The 23,078-nt window shown below is 46.8% G+C and overlaps 2 protein-coding genes across 4 annotated transcripts; both read right to left on the bottom strand.

Annotated features, from left to right (window-relative positions):
- Nucleotides 1-103: 103 nt before the first annotated feature.
- ZNF513 (zinc finger protein 513) lies at nucleotides 104-3,365 on the bottom strand. Its single transcript, XM_081101166.1, has 4 exons — nucleotides 3,098-3,365; nucleotides 2,699-2,854; nucleotides 1,307-1,894; nucleotides 104-1,221 (listed from the first exon to the last, which is right to left on the bottom strand). The coding sequence occupies exons 1-4, from the start codon at nucleotides 3,150-3,152 to the stop codon at nucleotides 398-400; spliced, it is 1,623 nt and encodes a 540-aa protein (XP_080957292.1). The 5' UTR covers nucleotides 3,153-3,365; the 3' UTR covers nucleotides 104-397.
- Nucleotides 3,366-3,839: 474 nt separating this feature from the next.
- Nucleotides 3,840-22,166, bottom strand: PPM1G (protein phosphatase, Mg2+/Mn2+ dependent 1G). Of its 3 annotated transcripts, XM_081101235.1 has the most exons (10): nucleotides 21,830-22,166; nucleotides 9,418-9,487; nucleotides 8,843-8,928; nucleotides 8,257-8,389; nucleotides 7,162-7,574; nucleotides 6,465-6,602; nucleotides 5,897-6,131; nucleotides 5,409-5,538; nucleotides 4,754-4,856; nucleotides 3,840-4,455 (listed from the first exon to the last, which is right to left on the bottom strand). In XM_081101235.1, exons 1-10 carry the CDS (start codon nucleotides 21,947-21,949, stop codon nucleotides 4,252-4,254), a joined length of 1,632 nt encoding a protein of 543 aa, XP_080957361.1. In that variant the 5' UTR covers nucleotides 21,950-22,166; the 3' UTR covers nucleotides 3,840-4,251. The 3 variants fall into 3 exon arrangements, with proteins under 3 accessions (XP_080957361.1, XP_080957363.1, XP_080957362.1); XM_081101237.1 differs by lacking the exon at nucleotides 8,843-8,928 and having other exon boundaries at nucleotides 21,830-22,101; XM_081101236.1 differs by lacking the exons at nucleotides 8,843-8,928; nucleotides 21,830-22,166 and having other exon boundaries at nucleotides 9,418-9,442.
- Between the last annotated feature and the right edge of the window lie 912 nt (nucleotides 22,167-23,078).

Raw genomic sequence — 23,078 nt, 5'->3', positions numbered from 1 at the left:
CCTCTGGTTCCCTCTCTGCCCCTGCTTCCCCCATCAGAGCATGGGCTGCTGTGCTACGAGGAAGGCTGAGCTGTGCTTGCCACTGCCAGTTCAGCACAGACATGGCTTTGTTAGTGTTTCCTTTATTATAAAGTACTGAAATAAGTTAAATAAACAGGTGGGAGGCTGGGCAGTCCCCCAGCCGGTTTCTCCACAGCCCCTGGGAGCAGTGGAGGTGTATACAGGGCCCTTCTCACTGAGCTCATGAAGTGCACCAGTCAAGGCAAGGCCCGTGGTCCATAGTGTGCCTAAGTTAGTCTGTGGAGCCCCTGGCCAGCGGGGGAGGAAAGAGAAGGTGGCTTCTGGTCCATTACAGGAGGGTCAGGGCTAATCCTACAGCCCTGGAGAAGGACCTAGTTCAGGGTGAGTCTGTATGGAGAGCCCGGCTACCAGTGGTGCTCAGGGCCGTCGGACCCCGAGAGCTCAAAACGGAGGTGGGGCTGTGAGGTGGGGCCCAGCCCTCAGAGGCAGAGAGGCCAGGTCCTCCTGTGCCACCATGCCCATGCACCTTCTGGTGGCGTTTGTAGTTGTCCCAGTGGCCCGTGGTGTAGGCGCAGGTGGCACAGCGGAAGGGTTTCTCGCCCGTATGCCGCAGCATGTGGCGTTTGAGGTTCATGCTCTGGTTGCAGCTGTAGTTGCAAAGACTACACCGGAAAGGTTTGTCCCCAGAGTGGATGCGACCGTGACGCTTAAGGTTGGCCAGGTTGCCACAGGCATAGGGGCAGAGGGGGCACTTGTACGGCTTCTCTCCTGTGTGGACGCGCTGGTGTCGCTTCAGGTTATCCAGATGAGCAGAGGCATAGGGACAGCGGGCACAGCGGAAGGGCTTCTCACCACTGTGTGTCTTCATGTGCCGGGCCAGGTGATTGGGATAGTGAGTGGCAAAGGGGCAGAGGCTACAGGCAAAGCCTTTGTCACTAGGGCCCTGAGGCCCCCCACTGGCACCTCCAGCCTCTCCTCGGATGCAGCGCCCACACATGGCGGCTCCCAGCCGACTACCCTCGCCCTCCTCCAGCTCTTGTCCACAGTTTCGGCAGGTCCAAGGGAACAGCAGCTCTGGCAGTGGTTCTGATCCGGTCCCACAAAGGCCCTCCCCTTCACCCCGCAGTTGTCCACAGTCTGGCAGGAAACTGGCACCACCTGGCGGCACGTGGAGGCTCAAATCTGGAAGCAGCAGAGCATCTGTGGGAACAATGAGACCTGGTGAATCCAAGTACCCCTAGGGCCACCCACCTGTGTCCCAGTCCTTTGGTCCCTGGCATTTTACCTTCGGGTCGCCGGGGCACTGTCCCCTCCTGCTCTGTGGGACTGGGAGGCCGGACTGGACGAGGAGCACAGCAGCGGAAGCCACAGGTCGGGCACGGAGGAGGGGGGGGCTCTGCATGGGTGCGTTGATGCCTCCTCAAGTTGCCCAGGCTGCTGCAGGCAAAGGGGCAGTGGGGACAGCGGTAGGGCTTCTCGCCAGTGTGGGTGCGAGTGTGTCGTGTCAGGTTGACCAGCTGGGCTGAGGCGTAGGGGCAGCGGCCGCAGCGGAACGGCTTCTCCCCGCTGTGTGTCTGCATGTGCCGCTTCAGGTGGCTCGAGTAGTGGGACACGAAGGCGCAGAGGCGACATGAGTATAGCAGCCGTGGGGGCATCGGGGCCCCCCCACCCGGCTCTCCTGCCCCACAACACGGCCCCTCACCTGTCGGCCCCCCACACAGCTGGCAGGCTGGGCCTGGCCTCTCACCCCCAGCCTCCCCTGGGCCCCTGGATGGCTCCTCAGCTTCACTCTCAGCACTGAGAGCCCGGCCACCCCCAGACTCGTCGTCACTCAGCCCGTAGGGAGGCCCAGGCCTGGCCCCCAGAGAGTCTCCTGGTGAGACAGACGAGAAGAGACATCAACATTAGGTAGGACTAGACTCCAAACCCTTTCTCACTCCCCGTCTTCCTTTGTGCTTGGCCCCACCTTTCTCTTCCCTCCAGTGATCCCCAAAACTAAATACGAATTGTCTACTGCTGTGTCGGGACTAGCTAGTGCCTAGTTCCACTTAATGAGAAAAGATCAGGGACCACAGACTGAAATGAATCAATGATAATATAATTAACTGATTCTTAGGATACAAAAGAAAAAATACACCAGGAAGAGGCCTGGAACTTTCCTAAGCTCTGTATTAGTAAGGCCTCTTTTAACATGGATCTGATTATATAAAATTTAGGGGAAAACAGAAACGAAGCAATGCATGTAATGCCACCTGTAAGCCTGAGGGACGCTTCAGGTGGGTTCCCGCAGTGACTCACACGGGCATGACTGGGGGCAGCGCACAAGTCAGGGTGCGGTGGGAGGACTCGGGCAGAGGCCAGAACCTCACACAAAAGGCGCTTAAGCTGCAGGTGAGGAGACTGGGCATGAAGTACCAGCTCCAAGTTCCTTCCCGAACCTCTCGAAGTAAACTCGCCCAAGGCACGGGCTCCGGAGTGGGACAAGGTTACAGAAAGGACGTTTACTTTTAACCAGTGGCTCCTCCACTGTCCCATTCACACCGCCTTGGCGCGGCCCCGAGCTCCACCTCCGCACAGCGATGGGGCTGACTGGACAAGTCGGCAAGGGGAGCATCTAGCTCACGTCTAACCTCACCGCCTCCCGAGGGGCTGGGTCCAGGGAGTCCCCAGAACTCACCTTCGGAGTCTCTCTCGAAGCCCAGGAGCTGGTCGCTGCTGCCGTCACCTTCCTCCTCTTCCTCTTCCTCCTCAAACTCCAGATCCTGGCCTAGCAGCAGGTCACTCTCCAGCACCAGGGCCCCCGGTCCTTCATCGAGGGAGTCTTCGGTGTCCACTGGAGAGGGGAGAGGCTGCGCGTTTTCTCTCAGGGCCGTGCCCACCATCCGCCCCGGGGGCCTGGCCTCTGGACCGGAACCGGACTGCCCAGACTTGGAGACCCTCCGGGTTCCCTTCGTACCTCGGTGGGCAGCTAGGAGCCCACAGCGCCCACACCATCCCTCAGGAGGCCCCGCCACCCCGACCTGAACCCATCCACTGACCCCCTCGCCGCTCCTCCCCCGCAACTGCGACCCCTGACCTTTGACCCCCTCGCATTTCACGGGCTGCGGGTGGCTTTGCTTCCTTCGGGGCATCGTGACCGGCTCCAGCCCGACGCGCCTCTGGCCTGCGGCCGCCCGGCCCCGCCCCTCCCAGCCCGGCGCACGGCCCGCCCTTCCTCTCAGGGCCCGCGAGCCGCCCCCATGCAGCGGCGCGGGCCCGGGGCAGCCCCCGGCCCTGGCCCCGGCGCCCAGCTCAGGCCGCTCCCGCCGCCACCGCCGCGTCCATTCATGGAGCCCCCTACCTCCCCCCCCCTACGGAGACCAGCTGGTACCTCCGTGCTCGCTTCCGCTTCCGCTACCGCAGAGCCGCACGGGACACGTAGTCCCGTCCGTGGGAAGCAGAGGCAGCAGGGCTTTCGCAGCGTGACCAGGAAGTGATTGTGACGAAAGGAAGGGAGAAAGCCAATCAGAGATCTGATAGAAGACGGCTGGCAAGGCCGCCTGGCAGTCCTGATCCCTCCCTGGCGGAGGAAATTATTCCTGACTCCGCAAGGGGGTGAGGATGAGTAGCGACAAGGCCAGCCTGCCGGTAACTCATGGAGCGAATACCTGGGCCCCCTCTACTGGACACGCAGGCTCGCGTGGGACGGACCCACACGGACCCCCCGCCCCCCAATGGCTAGGTAGATGCTACTACTGATAGGGTCAAGCCTGAAGTGCCCAGGCAACCTGAGTGACCAGGACAGGATGGAAAGGCAGCAAAGAAAAAAGGACACTGGGTTTGATTAGGTTTTGGCCTTTAGTCTGAAAAAGTGTTTGATTGAAAGTGTACAACAGAGCGGGTGCAAGCGGCCGGGGCCATGGAGCCGCCAATAAAAAAGAATGTCCTTAAATAAAGTTCACAGAGTAAAAACCAGAACCTCCAGTCCTTCCCTCCAACACAACAGAGCACAGGCACAGAACCAGTGATGAGCCCCAAGGAGCAAAGAGGAGGCTGGGGAGAGCAGCAGCGGCTCCCGAGCTGCTGTGTGGAGGGTGAGCCCTCTTTGGAATGGGCTGAGTAAAGCCACCCAGTTCCCCCTGCACACCTCACAACCACTGCTAAGGCTAAAGGAAAAAGACAAAACTCAGTCTCAGGTCCGGAGGGCTCAGAAAACAGTCTCGGGGGCAGGAGTCTGGACAACCAAGTCCGCTAGTCCCGCTTGGCCTTCTTGTTGTCACTGTTGCCATTTTCTTCAGCCTCCTCAGTAGAAAGCACCTCCTCCAGTTTCCGCTTGCCACTCTCTGGCTGAAGCTCTGCTGTGTTTCGGGGCTTGAAGCAAATGATGATGCAGGTCATGTTGTCACACCCTGTACCGTCCCCAGAAGTATCTGGTGCCAGGCATTGATCCAGCAGCTACAAAATGGAAGGGGTAGCAGTTTTAAGGTTTGAATACTTTTCCGGGAACCTAAAGTCACATTAGAGGGGTGGTCGTGCCAGACAAGGTGGCAGAAGGAGAGAAATGGGTCACAGGTTATTACGAAACAGCCCATTTGCTAGTCCATGAGGCATAAGGTGAGTCAGGGAAATGAGGGAAGGTGGAACTTTCTACTCAGGGTTTGGCATCTGTCACTAATGAATGATACTCCTATGCTCTGGTCTTGGAGAAAACCTTGGCTCTGCAGCCCAGACACTCTTCCAAACTGGGACTCACCTCTTCCACGATGGATGACAATAACCGAAGCTCCCCATTTTCATCACGCTGGCTAATCTTTGACTGAATAAAGTCTATAACTTCCTGGCTGCTCATCACATTCCTGGGATCAGAAACAATAGTCAGAACCTTCTTTAGTCCCACGGAAAGCAGAATGGAGGAGTATGGATAGAGGTGACAGTTTGGGTCAATGTAAACACAGAGACTGTCCTCAGCTCTGCCTTAGTCTTAGTCTTGATACCAAGCTGTCTACCTAAACTCTAATCCTAGAGCAGCTTGAGAAAAGGTACTGAATGCAGCCATTCAATGGATGATATAAAACCAAAGCAGGCTCTAGCAGGTCTACTCTGTGGATAGAGCATCAAACTGAAGGGTCCCAGATTCGAATCCAGTCAAGGGCACATGCCCAGGTTGTGGTCTCAATCCCCAGTAGGGGGGGCATTCAGGAGGCAGCCAATCAATGATTCTCTCTCATCATTGATGTTTCTATCTCTCACTCACTCTCCCTTTCTCTCTGAAATCAGTAAAAATATAATAAATCAATAGAAATATATATTTTAAAAAATAATAAAAATGAAGCCAAAGGAGCTCAGGGCACTACATGAGAAGTAATGCTGCAGAAAAAGGAACTTTAAGGCATTCTGCCAGTGCTCACCAGATGCCATCACAGGCAATGACCATGAATTCATGGTCATCTGTGAGAGTCAGCATCTTGATGTCAGGAAGGGCTGATATCATCTGTTCCTCAGGTGGCAAGTTCTTGTTTCTCTTATAGAAGTGATCTCCTGAAGTAAAGGAATAGTTGGTTAACAAATAGTTTGGGTACTTCTCACAGACTTGTGTTTGAAGCCTTGCCATTCATTTCCTTCCTTTCCATAATCTAATGGGCAGGCGAACTGAGTTCTAGTTTCAACCCTGACTTTAGGATGAATCATAAGTAATTCACTAACCTGTTTTTTTTCATCATCCAGAAATGATACCCATATTACCTATCTCATAGAGGCATTTAAGGTTACTGGTGGTAGATACAAAAATATTTGGAAAGGTACAAGGGCTATGAAAATTAAAACTTGCTACTACACAGTCGGAAACAGAGAAAAAGACCCCAAAAGTCTTTTCCATACATAGTCCCCTAGTTCTTACCAATGGCCCTGGAGAGGTTGAGGCCCCCGTTGACTCGACCATCCATGGTAACCTTGCCACCAGCATTCTTGATGCGTGCTAGCTCCACTTCATCCTCCGGCTTGTGGTCATAGGACATGTCTAAAGCTTTGCCAGCCTCAGACACCACACAGCGAGAGTCTCCTGCATTGGCTACAATCAACTGCTTCCCTCGTATCAGAGCCACTACAGCTGTTGTACCACTGTCAGAGCCAGGCTTAAGAAGGAGAAAGAAAGCATCATGGAAGCTTCTGGACACGAGTTCCCCTGACCATTCACCTATGCTTTCTCATCTCACTAGGACCACCAAGATAGCTTTAACAAAAAGGAGGATCACAAATTTTATATTCCCAGGGACTATGGCATGCTCCCTCTGTTTTCTGAGACAATTCTACCCAAAAGACCTCATTCCCTTTGCAGAAAAAAATCCCCCCATGACCATGACTTCAATACTAAAAGAGCAAGGGGATCCCCTCTCCCAAAATCAAATCAGGGGATTCACAACTGCCTCTTGATTCTTCTAAACCCACTGCTCCCCATTCCCACAGACCTCCTCTTTGCCTTCCATCCCAGGGACCATCATCTCCTCCTCTTCTTCCTCATCCTCTTCAGCCTCCTCGGTGTCATCCTCATCTTCTTCATTTTCTGCCTCTTCACTGCTGTAGCCATCCTCTTCCTCACTGCAATCCTGCCAGAGGGATGATCCCAGGCAACTGAGACTGGAATAACCTCCTGCCCCACTCCCCCAACTCTTATTCAAAACAAAGAGGCCCTGCTGAACACAGGTCCTCAGAACACTAAAAGATGCAACTATATGATCACGGTGAGCAATATGGGGGAAGGGAGAGGGCTAGCATTGGAATAACTGATATCCTGAACTGGGCTCACCAGGGGAAGGCCAAGGCAATCAGCCTAAAGCACCTTCTGGGCAACATGACCAGAAAGTAAGTTGCCCAGAAAAGGAAATACCCAAATATCCAAAGTAATAACCACCATCTTCCTATTCTCTCTCTAGGAGACAGACTCTTTCAAGGCCACAACTAAATCTATTTGTTAGTGTATCAACAAAGAAAGAGGTAAGAGGGCTAATGGTACATGTGTTGGTGGAGATAATGAACCCAAGAAAAGCTTAGCATATAGTGGGTCTTTGGGGATGATGTCAAAATAGAAGAGTCAAACAGCTATGAATGGCAACCAAACAGGCCCCTCTGCAATTTCAGCATCTATCAGCCCCTACAGGCCCTTACCTCGCTGTCTTCCTCTTCCTCCTCCGCCTCATCTGACTCATCCTCACTGTCCTCAAAGAACTTGGACTTAGCAACTCGAGGCAGCTTGTCGGAGGCTGAAGAGCAGGAAGGCCCAGCCTCACCAGTGGGAATGCCAGGCTCACCACCTTGGCCTGCCTCTGTACGTTCCGAGTTGGAGGAAAGGCCTGTGTGGACCTTGGCTGTGGGACCATTTTCCTCTGAAGAAGATTCCCTAGATGGGTCCTCAGATCCTGCCTCCCCATTGAGGCCCTGGGACCCTGGTTCCTCGCCTGTCCCAGCTCCAGATTTGCTGTGGGGAGCACCCTTGTGACAGTTCTGCCCGTAGCGTGTCAGCAGCTCTTCAATAGTCATGGTAGCCTCTTCATGCAGCAGTGCAGCCTCCTCATTGTCCACTGCAGGTAAGAGGCTAAATCAGCGCCCCCATGCCAGATTCCTCATGGGATTGGTCACTCTTACTACATCCACTGCCCTTGCAGCCTGAATTCCAACTTCCCCACCACTCCCTACTCCTAAGGGTCCTCTCACTTACCAAGTCTCAGAAAAACACCCTTTTGCTTTTCTTCTCAAGTAACATCTGCCTCCATAGCCTTCCTTTGGTCTTTGTCTTTCACCCCCTTCTTAGTCAAAGGATCGCTAGGTATATTTTCCTTATCATCTCATTTTTTATTGGTAAGTTGGAAACCCTATTCTGACTGAGGACCCAGGAAGCCCACAGTGCCAGTCTAGGCCTATGACCAAGGCTTAATGACTGGCTGCTGGGGCTAATGACAGCTCCGGTCTTGAAAAACAGTCACATAAATATTAATAGGAACCAGAAAGACCCCATCACAATGACAAAAAATAATGCACATAAAAATGCTTACAACTAAGACACTAGGCACTCAACAAAGGTTAATTCTATTTCTCCTTTTCATAATCACATGCAATGCAGGAGAACATAGGGTTCTTTAATTTGAGGACTCTCTAAGTGCATAGGAAGTCATTCTCTCTTAGAATTTATACAGAAATAACATATACTAAATAATAGTATTTTAAAATGCTGATTTCCTCTCAAACATGAGATGCCACACTTACCATCATCTTCATCAGCTACTTTTTCTTTTTCATCTTCATCCTCAGTGGGTCGCCCTGCAATCTGTGCCAGCTCCTTAATGACTTCCTCAGTGGTTAGTTTGGCATCAATAGCCAAGAAGGCATCTTCCAAAGCCTGAATATAAGCAAAACAGTATGAGGCAAGTATAGGGAAAAGTACAGCAGGTATAAAATAAGTTGCCTAGATAGAATCCTAGTCACAAGGATGGGGTGCAAATTAGAATGTGATCCCCCACACTAGGAGACACTCGTATATACATGAAAAACAGTTCAGAGACCTGGGGATGATAAGGCAGCTCTAAAAAGACTTAAGTGGGAATAAGCTTATTTTATTTTTAAATATGGAACGCTTCACGAATTTATGTGTCATCCTTTGCAGGGGCCATCCTAGTCTTCTCTGTATCATTCCAACTTTAGTATATGTACTGCCAAAGCGAGCACGGAATAAGCTCATTTTAGGCAACAAATTTTTTAAGAAGTTAGGTGGCAATGAGAAAGGAAAAGCTAAGGATCAGAAAACAGGGGAAAGCCTACAGAAGGGAAGAATGAACATTGTGGGAAGACAGACCTTCTGTAGCTTGCCTTCTTTGTAAGCCTTCTGATCTTTGATGATATCAGGAAGATATTTGGCACAATACAAGGCAACTTCCTCCCCTAGAAGAAAGGTAAGGTCACCCAGGGCACTGCTTCCCACACATAGAAAGTAATATAATATCTGTATGTCATACTGGAATAAACTCCAAGCGTTGAGGAGATAAATATCTTAGCACAACTCAAACCTATTTGAAAGACAACCTTTGGGAAGTTTTGACTCAGAAAATGGACTTCCCAATCACATCTCTTGGGGCTATATTAATATATCCCTTGTTTTTTCACTTGCATACTTAGTTTTCAGTGAAAGGGGAAAAAAGCTAATGTAGGAAGATTCTTTTCTGGATTAAAACAAGGCCTGGAAGAGATTATGAACCAATACAATATCCTATTAGGACGGAAGAATGGCAGAATAGAGAAAAACAGCATGAGGCAGGAAATGATATCGAAGGACCAGAACTTTGAAAGTAAAAGAACAAAGGACCTGTTCTTGCCCTATAAAGTCTGGAATTAGAGTATTAGGATGTTATCAATATGATCTGTTAAAGTTACCTCCATGTCCATCATAGACAGAAAACATAGCTGTCTCACTGTCCAGCTCAGGAATACAATTGTGAGCATCCTAGGAAAAAGAAGAGAATAATTAGCATTTCTCAAGGCCAAAGGATATTCTTCCTCAAGTCATGAGGATCATGTTCACACCTTAATCTTACTAATTTTTTAACTCTTCCCTAGCTGACCTACAGGGCCTAGAAATAAGAAAGGAAGATGGAAGGATAAACTAAGAAAAGAAGTACAGGAGATGGAGAAAGGAAGAAGAGAGATGAATCAGGTCACTACCTCTGAAGTCTAGCAGCCACAAGCCTAGGAGGTATCAGTCATCCAGATGGCAGAATGCTTGGCTGTTGGAACTCTAGACCTGACCTTTTTGGATTTGTGGCAACTATGGGAAGAACCAGAATAAAGGATCTTTTAAGTCACTTCCAGATCCATTCCATGAACCAGTGAACTTCAAGTAGTCATGCTACCATATATACCACATGATCTCTGGCCAGCTATCTCTTACCTTAATATCATCATTTATAAAATGAAATAAGAATATCTATCTTGCCCATATCATCACAGAACTATAAATTGGAATTATTTAGCACCTGGCTCACATCTTTCGTCTCTATCCTTATTCTCAAAAAGGAATGCACACCATAAAGATTCATCTTATACCTTGAGGTCTCAGTTCCTAGAACTACTCCACATTACCTTCTCCTCTACTTCCCGAAAAGCTTGAATCTATATTATCACTTGGAACTGTTCCACCTTCTCTAAGCACTTAAATTTCCACCTTGACACCTTTGATCACAGCCTCCCTACCTTTACCCTAGCCTTTATTTCTCTCTGTCCCTTTTTGAGCCAAAGCTAAGTACTTCAACACTGTCTCTTAGCAAGCTAGAAAACCTCATCCAACCTTGTATAACCTAACCAACTGCTTTCTTTACCCTTGAATCAGAGGCACTAAGTATTGTAGTCATAAGATGTCATGAAATTATGTTGATTGTGGTCACTACTTCCATTTATCTTTTTTTTCTGTATTCTCCATTGACTCTTAATTATATTAACCACATCTTCCCTATTCTACCTCAAAACTTCTCCAGCTATATCGAATCTCTCCCCTTTGCTTTGCCTCAAAAACAGTATTTCTCCTCTTTCTAGATCAACATTCATCTTAAACTCCTAATCTTCAAACTCGTCTCCTCCAACAGTTTACTTCAGAGCAGACAATAACCTTAACAGCAACCCAAAGAGCTGTTTTGCAGTTTTCATTCGCTCCAGCCTTTGTTTATAAGGAGTACAAACCACACCAGCTTTCTTGAAAGTGCTCTTGGGTTCTATGAAGAACTTTAGTTCTATACTTCCTAATGCCTGTTAATATTAGATGTCCCTTCTCCACCACAAACTTAACATATGTAAACCGGAACTCAACATATCTTAAGTCTCTAAAAAATCTAGAGCTTCCCCTACACGTAATGAAATCTGAACTCTCCCAGGCAACACCTAATCAAAGTCCTCCTTGATTTCCTGGTTGTCTTCCACTTTCCATCACTGAGTCCTGCTGAGTTTTCCTTGGTAACTCTGTTCCTAAATTACTTTAGTTTTTTTTTAAATTTATTGTCTAAAGTTTTACATGTCTCCTTTTTCCCCACTGACACCGCCCCCCCACCCCCAAATCCATTCCCACCCCAGGCAAGCTCCCACTGCCCCAGTGTCTGTGTCCTTGGTTATGCCAATATGCATGCATGCAAGTCCTTTGGTTGCTCTCTAATCCCCCCTCCCCTGCCATTTGTCTCTGGGTCTATTCTTGTTCATCAAATTATGTTGATCATTAAAGCCCATATATGAGTGAGATCATGTGATATTTATCTTTCTCCAACTGGCTTATTTCGCTTAGCATAATGCTCTCCAATTCCATCCATGCTGTTGCAAATGGTAAGAGTTCCTTCTTTTTTATAGTGGTGTAGTATTCCATTGTATAGATGTACCGGATTTTTAATCCACTCATCTGCTGATGGGCAGTTAGGTTGTTTCCAAATCTTAGCTATTGTAAATTGTGCTGCTATGAACATGGGGGTACATATATCCTTTCTGATTGGTGTTTCTGGTTTCTTGGGATATAGTCCTAGAAGTGGGATTACTGGGTCAAATGGGAGTTCCATTTTTAACTTTTTGAGGAAACTCCATACTGTCTTCCACAGTGGCTGCACCAGTCTGCATTCCCACCAGCTGTACACAAGGGTTCCTTTTTCTCCACATCCTCCCCCACACTTGTTGATGATAGCTAAATTACTTTACTCTTAATAGTTTAACTCCTCTATCTCTACTCTCTGCCCCCTATAATCCAACCTGCATACATCCAGCTGCCAAATTAATCTTTCTAATATAACATTTTATTGCTACAAACTTCAGTAGATTCTACTGAATATAAGATTGATTCCCTACAACTTACTGGAAATTTAAAGCATTCAACACCATTCCTACCCATCTCAATAACCTAATCTCTTACCTCTCATAACTAATCCCCAAAAGACACTCTTGACACTGACCACCCCAGCCCAGCATAGTAAGCAGGCTTGTCTCAGAGCCTTTCTAATACTCAGAGCCTACCCCTCCTTCTAATACTTTTTCTTCTTCCACTTTCCTCCATCTCATTTGTCTGTTACACTCTTTCCTTAAGGTCCAATTAGTCTCACCTCCCAGAGATCTTTCTCAATCACACTAATGTTCTATGATCACTTCCCCCTCTGAACTCAATATTATTGCCTCTATCAATAATTTTGGCACTCAGCATATGCTATCTTGTATTGTTATCCAATATTCCATGGGGGAAAAAGCAGTCCTAGGTCTTAACTAGACTATAAACCAACATGAAAGCAAAGGCTGTCTTAAATTTCTTTATAGCTCAGGGTCCTAACAGTATGTTCTGCAACACAGCAGGACTTCCACGTTTGCTCCTAATGGTGGGCTCCTAGATGCGTCAGGACAAATAAATTAAGGATACCTCCTCCTTCATTTCCTACCTCAAACCCAGAGATGTATCATAACACAATAACCATTGAGATGGTCTGGAAGAGATGACTCAGAATACACAGGTCATCTGAGTCAAGGCTCTTAGGCCTTGTCTTACTAAATCATGTATCACACAACCCCTTCTGACGTAGACAATCAGTGGCTCTGTACTAATAAAGCCTTGATTATCCCCCCTCCCCCCCATGTCAATCTCCTACGGTTATAAATACATCCACAAACACTCACTGGATCAACCATTTGGATCCACAATACATAAATTTATCTTAACCTTTACAAATCAATTTTTAAAATGTGAAGATGGTTTGGAAAGGAATTACACATTTTCTTTTCTTCTAAGTATTGAACAAAAAGGCCTAGCTAGACCTGGCTGGGTAGCTCAGTTGGTTAGAGTGTTATTCTGATACACCAAGGCTACGGGTTCAATCCCCGGCCAGGGCACATACAAGAAGCAACCAATGAATGTATAAATAAGTGGGACAAATTAAAGTGTGTCTGTCTGTCTCTCTCTCTCTCTCTCTCTCTCTCTCTCTCTCCTTTCTATCTCTCTAAAAAAATCAATCAAGCCCTAACCGGTTTGGCTCAGTGGACAGAGCGTCAGCATGCGGACTCAGGGGTCCCAGGTTTGACTCCAGTCAAGGGCATGTACCTTGGTTGCGGGCACATCCCCAGTGGGGAGTGTGCAGGAGGCAGCTGATCAACTGATCGATGTTTCTCTCTCATCGATGTTTCTTCTCATCGATGTTTCTAATTCTCTATCCCTCTCCCTTCCTCTCTGTAAAAAACCAATAAAATATATATTTTTTAAAAATCAATCAATAAAATGTAAAAGGCCTAGCTAGAGAAGATGAGAGAACTAATTCTCAAATTCATCTTGACATTACTTTTAAATTATACTAGTATGCATGTATTATCACTGTGCTATAGACTTAATGTTTTGTGTCCCCCTAAAATGCATATATTGAAATGTAATCAATCCCAAATGTGATGTATCTGGAGGTGGGCCCTTTGAGTGGTCATGAGGGAAGAGTCCTCACGAATGAGATTATAAACAAAATGCCAGAAAGCTCCCTTGCCTTATGGAGGACACAGCTAGAAGACAGCTGTCTATGAACCAGGAAATGGGTCCTTATCAGATACCTTAATCTTGGACTTTCCACTAGGGTCTGGGAAAGATAATCTGTACACCCACATTTACAGCAGCTTTATTCACAACAGCCAAAAAAGGTAGAAACAACCCAAGTGTCCATCAACAGATAAATGAACCTTGAAGACATTATGCTAAGTGAAATAAGCCAGATACAAAAAGGCAAATCTGTCTTTATATGAGGATTTTTTTTTCAAAATATATTTTTATTGATTTCAGAGAGGAAAGGACAGGGAGAGAGAGATAGAAATATAAATGATGAGAGGGAATCATTGACTGGCTGCCTCCTGCACGCCCCCTAGTGGGGATCGAGCCCACAACCAGGGCATGTGCCCTTGACCTGAATTGAACCCGTGACCCTTCAGTCCAAGGCTGATGCTCTAACCACTGAGAAAAACCAGCTATGGCTATATGAGGAGATTTTATAGGAAGATTACATTTCAGCACATGAATTTTAGGGGATGCAGAACATAAAATCTATAGCACAGTGGTAATATATGCATATAATTTAAAAAGTCAGATAGTAAAACCAACATGTAATTCTCTTCCCATCCACTTAGAATAGTCAAATTTCATAGAAAGAAAGTAGAAAGGTGGTTGCGAGGGACTTGAGAGAGAGGAGGAGGAGGAGTTGTTTAATGGGTACAGTTTCAAATTTGCAAAATGAAAAGAGTTTGGGAGATTGGTTGCACAACAATGTAAAAGTACTTAACACTACGGAATTGTAGATTTAAAAATGAGTAAGATCGCCAAAACCGGTTTGGCTCAGTGGATAGAGCGTCAGCCTGCGGACTGAAAGGTCCCAGGTTCGATTCCGGTCAAGGGCATGTACCTGAGTTGCGGGCACATCCCCAGTAGGAGATGTGCTGGAGGCAGCTGATTGATGTTTCTCTCTCATTGATGTTTCTAACTCTCTATCTCTCTCCCTTCCTCTCTGTAAAAAATCAATAAAAATATATTTTAAAAAAAACGAGTAAGATGGTCAATTTTATGTTATGTGTATTTTACCACAATAAAAATAACAAATATAAATATTTTTAAAAAACAAACAACAACAAAGGCAAAAGGAGAAAAAACTTCCCACAAAGAAAAGCCCAATCTCAGATGACTTCACTGGTAAATTCTACCAAATACCTATAGAATTATCTCAGCTGGTGTGGTTCAGGGGTTGAGCATTGACCTAGGAACCAGGAGGTCACAGTTCGATTCCTGTCAGCGTACATGCCTGGATTGTGGGCTCGATCCACAGTGGAGGACATGTAGGAGGCATCCAGACGATGATTCTCTCTCATCACTCTAATGTTTCTGTCTCTCCTTCTCCCTTTCTCTATGAAATCAATTAAAAAAAACACCTTTAAAAAAAAAAAAAAAAGAGTACCAATTCTTGATAAAGTCTTTCAAAATACAGAAGAGGCTGGCCGGTGTAGGTCACTGGTTGAGCATCAACCTATGAACCAGGAGGTCTCAGTTCGATTCCAGCCAGGGCACATACCTGGGTGGCAGGTTCTATCCCTAGTGCAGGGCATGCAGGAGGCAGCCAATCAATGATTCTCTCTCATCATTGATGTTTTTCTCTCTCTCTCTCCCTCTCCCTCTCTAAAATCAATAAAAATGTATTTAAAAAAGAAACAAAAACAAAATATAGAAGAGAAGGTAACATTTCTCAACTAATTCTATGAGACCAGTATTATCCTGATACCAAAACCTGCAGATACCACAACAAAACTACAGACTTAATAATGTTAAAGTAGTAATGCTCCTCAGTTGAACTACTAAAATCCCAGATGCCTGTTGTGCAGAAATTAAGAAGATAATCCTAAAGTTCATATGGAAATGCAAGGGACCCAGAAAAGAAGAAAAGAGTAAAAGAACAAAGTTGGGAGATACACTTCCTGACTTGAAAACTTACCACAAAGCTATAGCAACCAGACAATGTGGTACTGGCATAACAATAGGTATGTAGATCAATTGAATGGCATTAAGAGTCCATAAATAAACCCTCATATTTATGATCAACTGATCTCTAACAATAATGCCAAGATAATCCAATGAGGAGAAAGAATAGGCTTTTTAATAAATGGTGCTGAGACAACTTGATAGCTACATGCCGAGAAGTATGAAGGCGATCCCTTCCTTACACTATACACAAAAATAACTCAAAATGAATCTCGGATGTAAATGTAAGAGCCAAAACTATAAAACTCTCGATAAACTGGACTTAACTTTTGTGCTTCAAAGGACACCAACAAGAAAGAAAGGGAGAAAATACTTGCAAATCCTACTTGATGAGGGACTTGTATCCAGAATATAAAAAGAACTCTTAATCTCAGTAAAAAGAGAAAAAAGACAACCCAATTAAAAATGGACAAAGGATCTGAACAGACATTTCTCCAAAGATATATAAAATGGCCAATGAGCACAAGAAGAGATAATTAAACAGCCTTAGCCATCAGGGAAATACAATCAAAACAACAACGAGATGCCATTTCACATACACTATAATAAAAAAGACAGATAATAATAAGTGAAGGGAGGATGTAGAAAAACTGACATCCTCATACACTGCTGGTAGAAATATAAAATGTTGCAATCTTAAAATAGGCAGTTCCTCAAAATGTTACACATGGAGTTATTACATGACCCAGCAATTCCACTCAAGAGAAATAAAAACTTACTTTAGACACAAAAACTTGTACATTAATGTTCATAGCATCATTATCCATAAAAGCCAAAACGTAGAAACCTAAACATCCATGAACTGATGGATAAAGAAAATGATCATAAAATGGAATACTGTATTCAGCCATAAAAAGGTATGAAATACTGACAGATTAATGATACAACATAGATAACCTTTAATAAGATGTTTAGAAGAAGCCAGATAAAAGGTGACATACTTATAATTCCATTTATATGAAATGCTCAGAATAGGCAAATCCATAGACATAATGTAAATTAGTGGTTGCCAGCGATTAGAGGAGGGAGAAAAGGGAGTGACTTGGTATGTTATAAAGTTTCTTTTGGAGGTTATGAAAATATTCAAAAATTGATAGTGGTGGCCTAGCTGGTTTGGCTCGGTGGACAGAGTGTCAGCCCACAGACTGAAGTGCATGTACCTTAGTTGCAGGCTCTGGTCAAGGGCATGTACCTTAGTTGCAGGCTTGTCCCCAGTGGGGGGCATGTGGGAGGCAGCCGATGGATGTTTCTCTCTCATTGATGTTTCTAACTCTCTATCCTTCTCCCTTCCTCTCTGTAAAATCAATAAAATATATTTTAAAAAAAGAAAATGAAAAATATCCTCGGATGAGGATTAACAACAAAAGAAAAGTTGACAGTAGTGATTGCTATAGAACTCTGAATAAATTAATCACTGAAATGTACACTTTAAATGATATATATGGTATGTAAGTTATATCTCAAAGTTAAAGACTTTTTAAAATATGTTTGTATTTATTTCAGAGAGAGGAAGAGAGAGGGAGAGAGAGAGAAACATCAATGAGAATCATTGATCGGCTGCCTCCTACACTCTCCCTACTGAGGAAAGAGCCTGCAATCCCAGCATGTGCCCTGACCAGTAATCAAACAGTGAGTGACCTCCTAGTTTATGGATCTATGCTCAACTACTGAGCCACACCAGCCAGGTTCAAAGTTACTTTAAAAGTGACCTGTAGGTACATTTTCAAATACTGTTATTTGAAAGTTGTTATTCTCCATCTTTGAATTAAGTTAAATTCAATTCTAAAGATTTGTGCTTCCCAGAAAGCATAATTTTAATAACAGCTTAAAATGAGAAGGGCTATTGATCAAATCTGTTAAATTTCTACACTCACAATCAAGTCCTTACCTCTCAAGGATAATTTCAAAATGATAACCCAACAGGGGATCAGGAACCGAGAAGCAGTAGTAACAACTGCTAGGAGATTGGGCAATAGAAATAATTGATGTAAAATATTCTTGAAATCTTGAGGAATAAGTTTTGATTGTACCTGAGCCAGTCTGATTGCACTTGAGAACTTATAAAGAAATAGTATAATAGAAAACAATTTCTCCATATTAATGGGCATACCTTTGATATCATTTCATACTATCTTTGAATTGTGAAGAAGAGGTACTGCATGCTCATCAAATGAAAACAATGCCCTTTTATAAGAATTGCTAAACTGCATCACAGACAATGGAATTCTGACCTGGTTCAGTAAGTAAAAAAGGGTTTTAAGTTGGAGATGAGACACTAATCTGAGGATCAGACATAAAAGCCCTTCAGCCTCAGATGCCCTCTCTTCTCAAGTGGAACCCCACAGCATGCTTAAGGGAGTTTAGTTTATATTTTTGTCCATTAATATAATAATTGAAACTGTCATTCAGATATCTTAAGAATTTTCTACTCAACACTATCTACATTCAATTCTAGACAACCCTCTATGACCATTAATAACCTAGCAGTGAACAACTAGTGTATTCAAAATTATACTCCCTTAAAAAAAGGCAAATATAATTTAGAGAAACTTTTTTTTAATCTTACCTCCCCATTGAAAGCATTTTATCACTTCCAGAAAACTCACAACCAAAAACCACAAGTCCCTTTTAAGACTTCATTTCAGCCCTATAGGGTTTTGCTCAGTGGATAGAGCGTGGGCCTGAGGACTGAGGGGTCCCAGTTTCGATTCCAGTCAAGGGCATATGCCTGGGTTGCAGGTCGGTCCCCAGTGGGGGGGGTGCAGGAGGCAGCCAATCAGTGATTCTCTTTCATCATTGATGTTTCTATCTCTCTCTCCCTCTCCCTTCCTCTCTGAAATCAATAAAAAATATTTTTTAAAGAAGACTTCATTTCAGATTGGACTTCTCATTAGCTACCAAAAACTCGGAACTTTCCACATATACTTCTCAGGCACCATTTCACTACCTACCTCTTTTTTTTTTTTTTAAAATATATCCTTATTGATTTCAGAGAGAAAGGGAGATAGAGAGAAAGAGAGAAACATCGATGAAAGAGAATCACTGATCGGCTGCCTCCTGCACAGCCCCCACGAGGGATCAAGCCCACAACCCAGGCATGTGCCCACAACCCAGGCATGTGCCCCCGACCCAAAATCGAACCATGACTCTTCAGTCCGCAGGCTGACGCTCTATCTGCTGAGCCAAACCGGCTAGGGCTCACTACCTACCTCTTAACCCCCAAAATACATACCTCAACCAGCTTAAGGCTCCCTCCAAACCATGGAGAAGGAAGAAAGGAAGAGAACTTCAACTGTGGTATTTTGATTACCCCTCCTCAAAGCACCCTGGTGCCATAGAAAGAGGAGCTGGAGCCCTGGCCAGCTTGGCTCAGTGGATAGAGCGTCAGCCTGCGGACTGAAGGGTCCCAGGTTCGATTCCTGCCAAGGGCACATGCCTGGGTTTCGGGCTCGGTCCCCAGTGGGGGGCGTGTACGAGGCAGCCGATCAATGATTCTCTCTCATCATTGATGTTTCTATCTCTCTCTCCTCCCTTCCTCTCTGAAACCAATAAAGAAATATATTTAAAAAAAAAAAAGATTCAGAGACTGATGACTGTGGACCAAAGCGTCCCGGGTTTGATTCTGGTGAAGGGCATGTGCCTTGGCTTCCCCCTGCCTGGGCCCTGGTCAGGAGGCAACCAAGTGATGTGTTTCTCTCATATCAATGTTTCTCTCTGTCTTTCCCCTCTCTCTAAAAAAAAAGAAAGAAAGAAAAGAAAAGAGGAGCTGGAGAGAGGCAGAAAGTGTAAAATGCCAGCTATTGATAGTTGCCATCCTTCCCTTAAGAGAGGGGGTAAAATAGTATTCTCTTAAGGTTAAACTCTATGAGTTAGGATTTTAGCAACCTTTGTAAAGCATACTGGCATGATAAACTTACCTCAACGGAATCATTAGAACCAAGCAAATAAGGTCAATAGATGGAATTGGTGGAATTAAGCCCCAAAGGTTAAGAGGAACAGGAGTACACTTGATGAAAAGATTCACTCAAGAAGCATTAGATGCAGTTATTTTCTTGCCATACCAAAGAAACTATGTTATACTTTGGGGAGACAGGAAACACTAAGCCAAAGGGAAAGTATCATAGAAGCAGAAAAGGATCCCAAACAGGACCTGAAGATGATTTGGTTAGCTATATTTATTATTTTTTAAAATATATTCTTATTGATTTCAGAGAAAGGGAGAGAGAGAATCATTGATTGGCTGCCTCCTGCATGCCCCATACCCAGGATCAAGCCCGCAACCCAGCATGTGCCCTGATCAGGAATCAAACTGTGACCTCCTGGTTCATAGGTGTACGCTCAACCACTGAGCCACTCCGGCCAGGCTGATTAGCTATATTTAACTATTCAAAAAAGGTTAATTCAGAAACTGTGTAACTGGGAGGATTTAAAAAAAACCCTAACTAATTATCTCTCAAAAGGGAGATTAAGATCTAAGTAATAGTCTAATGAAATCTCCTACAAACCAAACAGTCCCAGGTGAAAAAAAAAAAGTCATTTTCTAGTTAACAGAGAAACCAAAATTAAAGGGAAATGTCCTGCAGAGAGGAAGCAAACAGCACAGAATCACTGAGCAAATGACTTGGACAACTGAATACCCAATTCATAAAGAAAATGAGAATAGTACTAAGAAATGGAAAAACCATAGCAGAGTAAACTGGAAAGTGTGGAATGAGAAACCTGAAGGAAAAGTCTTACTGTGAGATGAGATAGTCACCTCAAATCTTAAACTATTAACAGAAAATGTCATAGAAACGGAACCTCCAAACTACCAACTAACCCAAACCCCATTATATAAATGTTTCCCTTTGGAAACTATATCCAGGTATTTCTAACAGACAGGCAATGACATTTACCAAGCACTCTGTAAGCTCAACCCTGTGCAGCACAGTGAAATATGAACACTACACTCCAGAAGACAAACATCCAGTATCTCGAACAATTTCATCCTACAGATTCTTTCCACCAAGGCACAAGTGTTGGGACCTTTCTGGGCCTGGACTTCTGAGCTGTAAAAGGTGGGAGCCCAACTAGATGAGATGAACTATAGGATTCCCACCTAATGACAGAGCTGTTCCAAGTCAACTGCAGGTGTATCTGAGTCTGAGAACAAGCCTTTGCGTTTACACTGTCATTCCAGAGCCAACCACAGGGAGGAGCGAGGGATTTGAAGAACTTCCCCAGGGAACGGTAGCTGGCTGTTCCCCTAAGCCCACCCAGCAAGGGGATAAGCCCTCAAACCCAGACATAATTAGGGCATTTCCCTAACGCTTCTGCCTTGCCCAGACCTCACAATACTCCTCACAGAGACAGCTCTGACACAGGCCTTTCTCCCTTTCTTTCCTAGTGTTCTCTGCTCTCCTTTGTAGCTTCAAATCCATTTTACCCTATAGGACTCTTTTGTATCCAGACTTTTCCCCTTTTACCCAGAGTGAAGTTTTCTAGAAAAGAAAGTCAGTTCTCTGTAGGTCAAGACAAAATAAAAATAAAAATTAGTGAAATTATTGAAAACCAAGGAGACTATAAACTACAAGCACAGGCAAAGGACAGTTATTAAGTTTCGAAAAAGCCCAAATGGGGGAGGGAAAAAAAAATCAAGCATAATTTTTAAAAAGGAATAATACTGATTGACATCATTCGAGTTTTTTTCCAAAGGCCGTAAAAGGCCTTGAAGAGAATACAGGCAATTCTTGGAGGTCAGGTCGAGCCTCTGAAATTAACATGCGGTGCCCAGGGCCAGGCCATTAGGTGTTAAGAACCTGAGAGTATCTGCCCGGGCTTCCTTTCCCTGTCAAACTCTCCGCCCAAAGAGGCCTCGCACATATTTAACACAGAAATATAAAACATTAAGGACAGCCATCCCCCTCTATTTGCCTCTTCCTCGCAAGAGTAAATGAGTGGTGCCTCGTTTCCCCTTTACTCCCACCCTTCGCCTCCCGCCGTCTGTAAGCCGGGAGAGCGGCGCTGGCACGGGGGGAAGGCGCGAAGGCGCGGGGAGAGGGCGGTCGGCGTCGGAAGGTGCCTCTCCACATGGCGAAGTCCTCGCCGCCGGGCTGGCCACCGGCGCACGGCCCCCGAGCCTCGGCAGTTCCCTCCCGCTCCCGATGCCGCCCCCCAGAACTGCCGCTGGGGACTCGGGCTCTCGATTCGGACCCGTCCCCGGGGACGACCCCATCCCCCCGCTCCCTTTTTCTCCATCGGGTTCCCGCTCTCCGGTGACCAGTCTCTGGGCCCCTCCGGCCTCACCTCCATGGAGACTCGCCAGCCTTGCATGGCGGAGAAGCCGTAGGGCAGCGGCAGGCGCGGCGCGCCGGCCCCGTCCCCGGAGCACTTCACCGTGTTGGGCTGGGAAAGGTAGGCGCCCATGGCGGCGGCGGGCCGGCGGCCACAGGGGCAGGCGAACGGAGCGCGACCAGTGCCGCGCCGGAGCCGGGAGCCCCCGGGGCGCGCGTGGCAGGAGCGGCCGGCGGCGCAGCGACGCAAGGTGCCGGTGAAAGGCGCGAGGCCGGCCAGGAGGCGGTAACGGGACTGCCGGAGGGAGGGAGCGGAAGCGGAAACGGCGCCGCTCCAGACCCCGCCCGGCCGGCGCGGCGCGGCGCGGCTCGGCGCTGCCGACAGTCATTTCCTTAGCAACTCGCCCCGCCCGCGGAGACAACGGCCCGCCCAACCGCCGCTCCCGCGAGACTGGCGAGGCCACGCCCACCAACGGCTGCGATCCCCGGGAGTGGGTGGAGGGCGGGGCGTCGCGCGTACCTGGTCCTCTCCGTCCCGCTTCTCGGCTCTCCCGCCCGCCCTTTCTCGCGTCTCCGACGCTCGTTTGTGCGGGGCCCGGTGCTTCCAGTCCGCCCTCCGGGGTGTCAGCCCCTCTCCCCGCTGCGCCCTCAGACCCCGCAAACCCCGCCGCACTCGGTTCCGTTAAAGTTGATGGTTCTGAGCACAGGAAGCACCTGGCCGGGCTTTTAGGAGGTTTGTGTGAGTAGAATGTGAGTCTTTTCTGACCAGAGAAAATAAAAGACCTCGTCTGCGACGTCCAGGGAGTTAGTGCAGGGCAGGCATGGCTGGCACAGGCTGTGCTGGGCGAGAAGAAGCCCGAGGAGAGGAGAGGAGAGGACGCGCGCCGTGGCGGAGCCCGCCGGACGCCGGGAGCGCGCTGTGCCCGGGAGAAGGGGCTGATGCGGGAGGTGGCGGGGCCGAGGACAGACTGTGAACTGTCCTGGGGACGATTCCTGAGGAAGCCGGCAGCCTCGTTGGAAAGTGGCTTGAAGTAGGGATACTGGATAGGCCAGCGATGGAAGCCCAGACGCGGGACTTGGACTTCCCTGTCCCCGGCGTCTCTCAGGCTGCCGGCCTCGGCTCCGTGCGCAGGGCAGCCGGGGGCAGAGAGTGGGGAGCGGCTGGCGAAGGGGCTGTCCTCTCCGCCCAGGGTGGTGGCCGTGGGGCTAGAGACGACGGAACGAATCAGACGGTCCGAAAGCGACAGGACTTAGCAATAGGT

Source organism: Myotis nattereri (assembly GCF_964212035.1).
Source record: "Myotis nattereri genome assembly, chromosome: 10".
NCBI lineage: Eukaryota > Metazoa > Chordata > Mammalia > Chiroptera > Vespertilionidae > Myotis > Myotis nattereri.
This window is presented reverse-complemented; position numbering and strand designations above follow the sequence as displayed.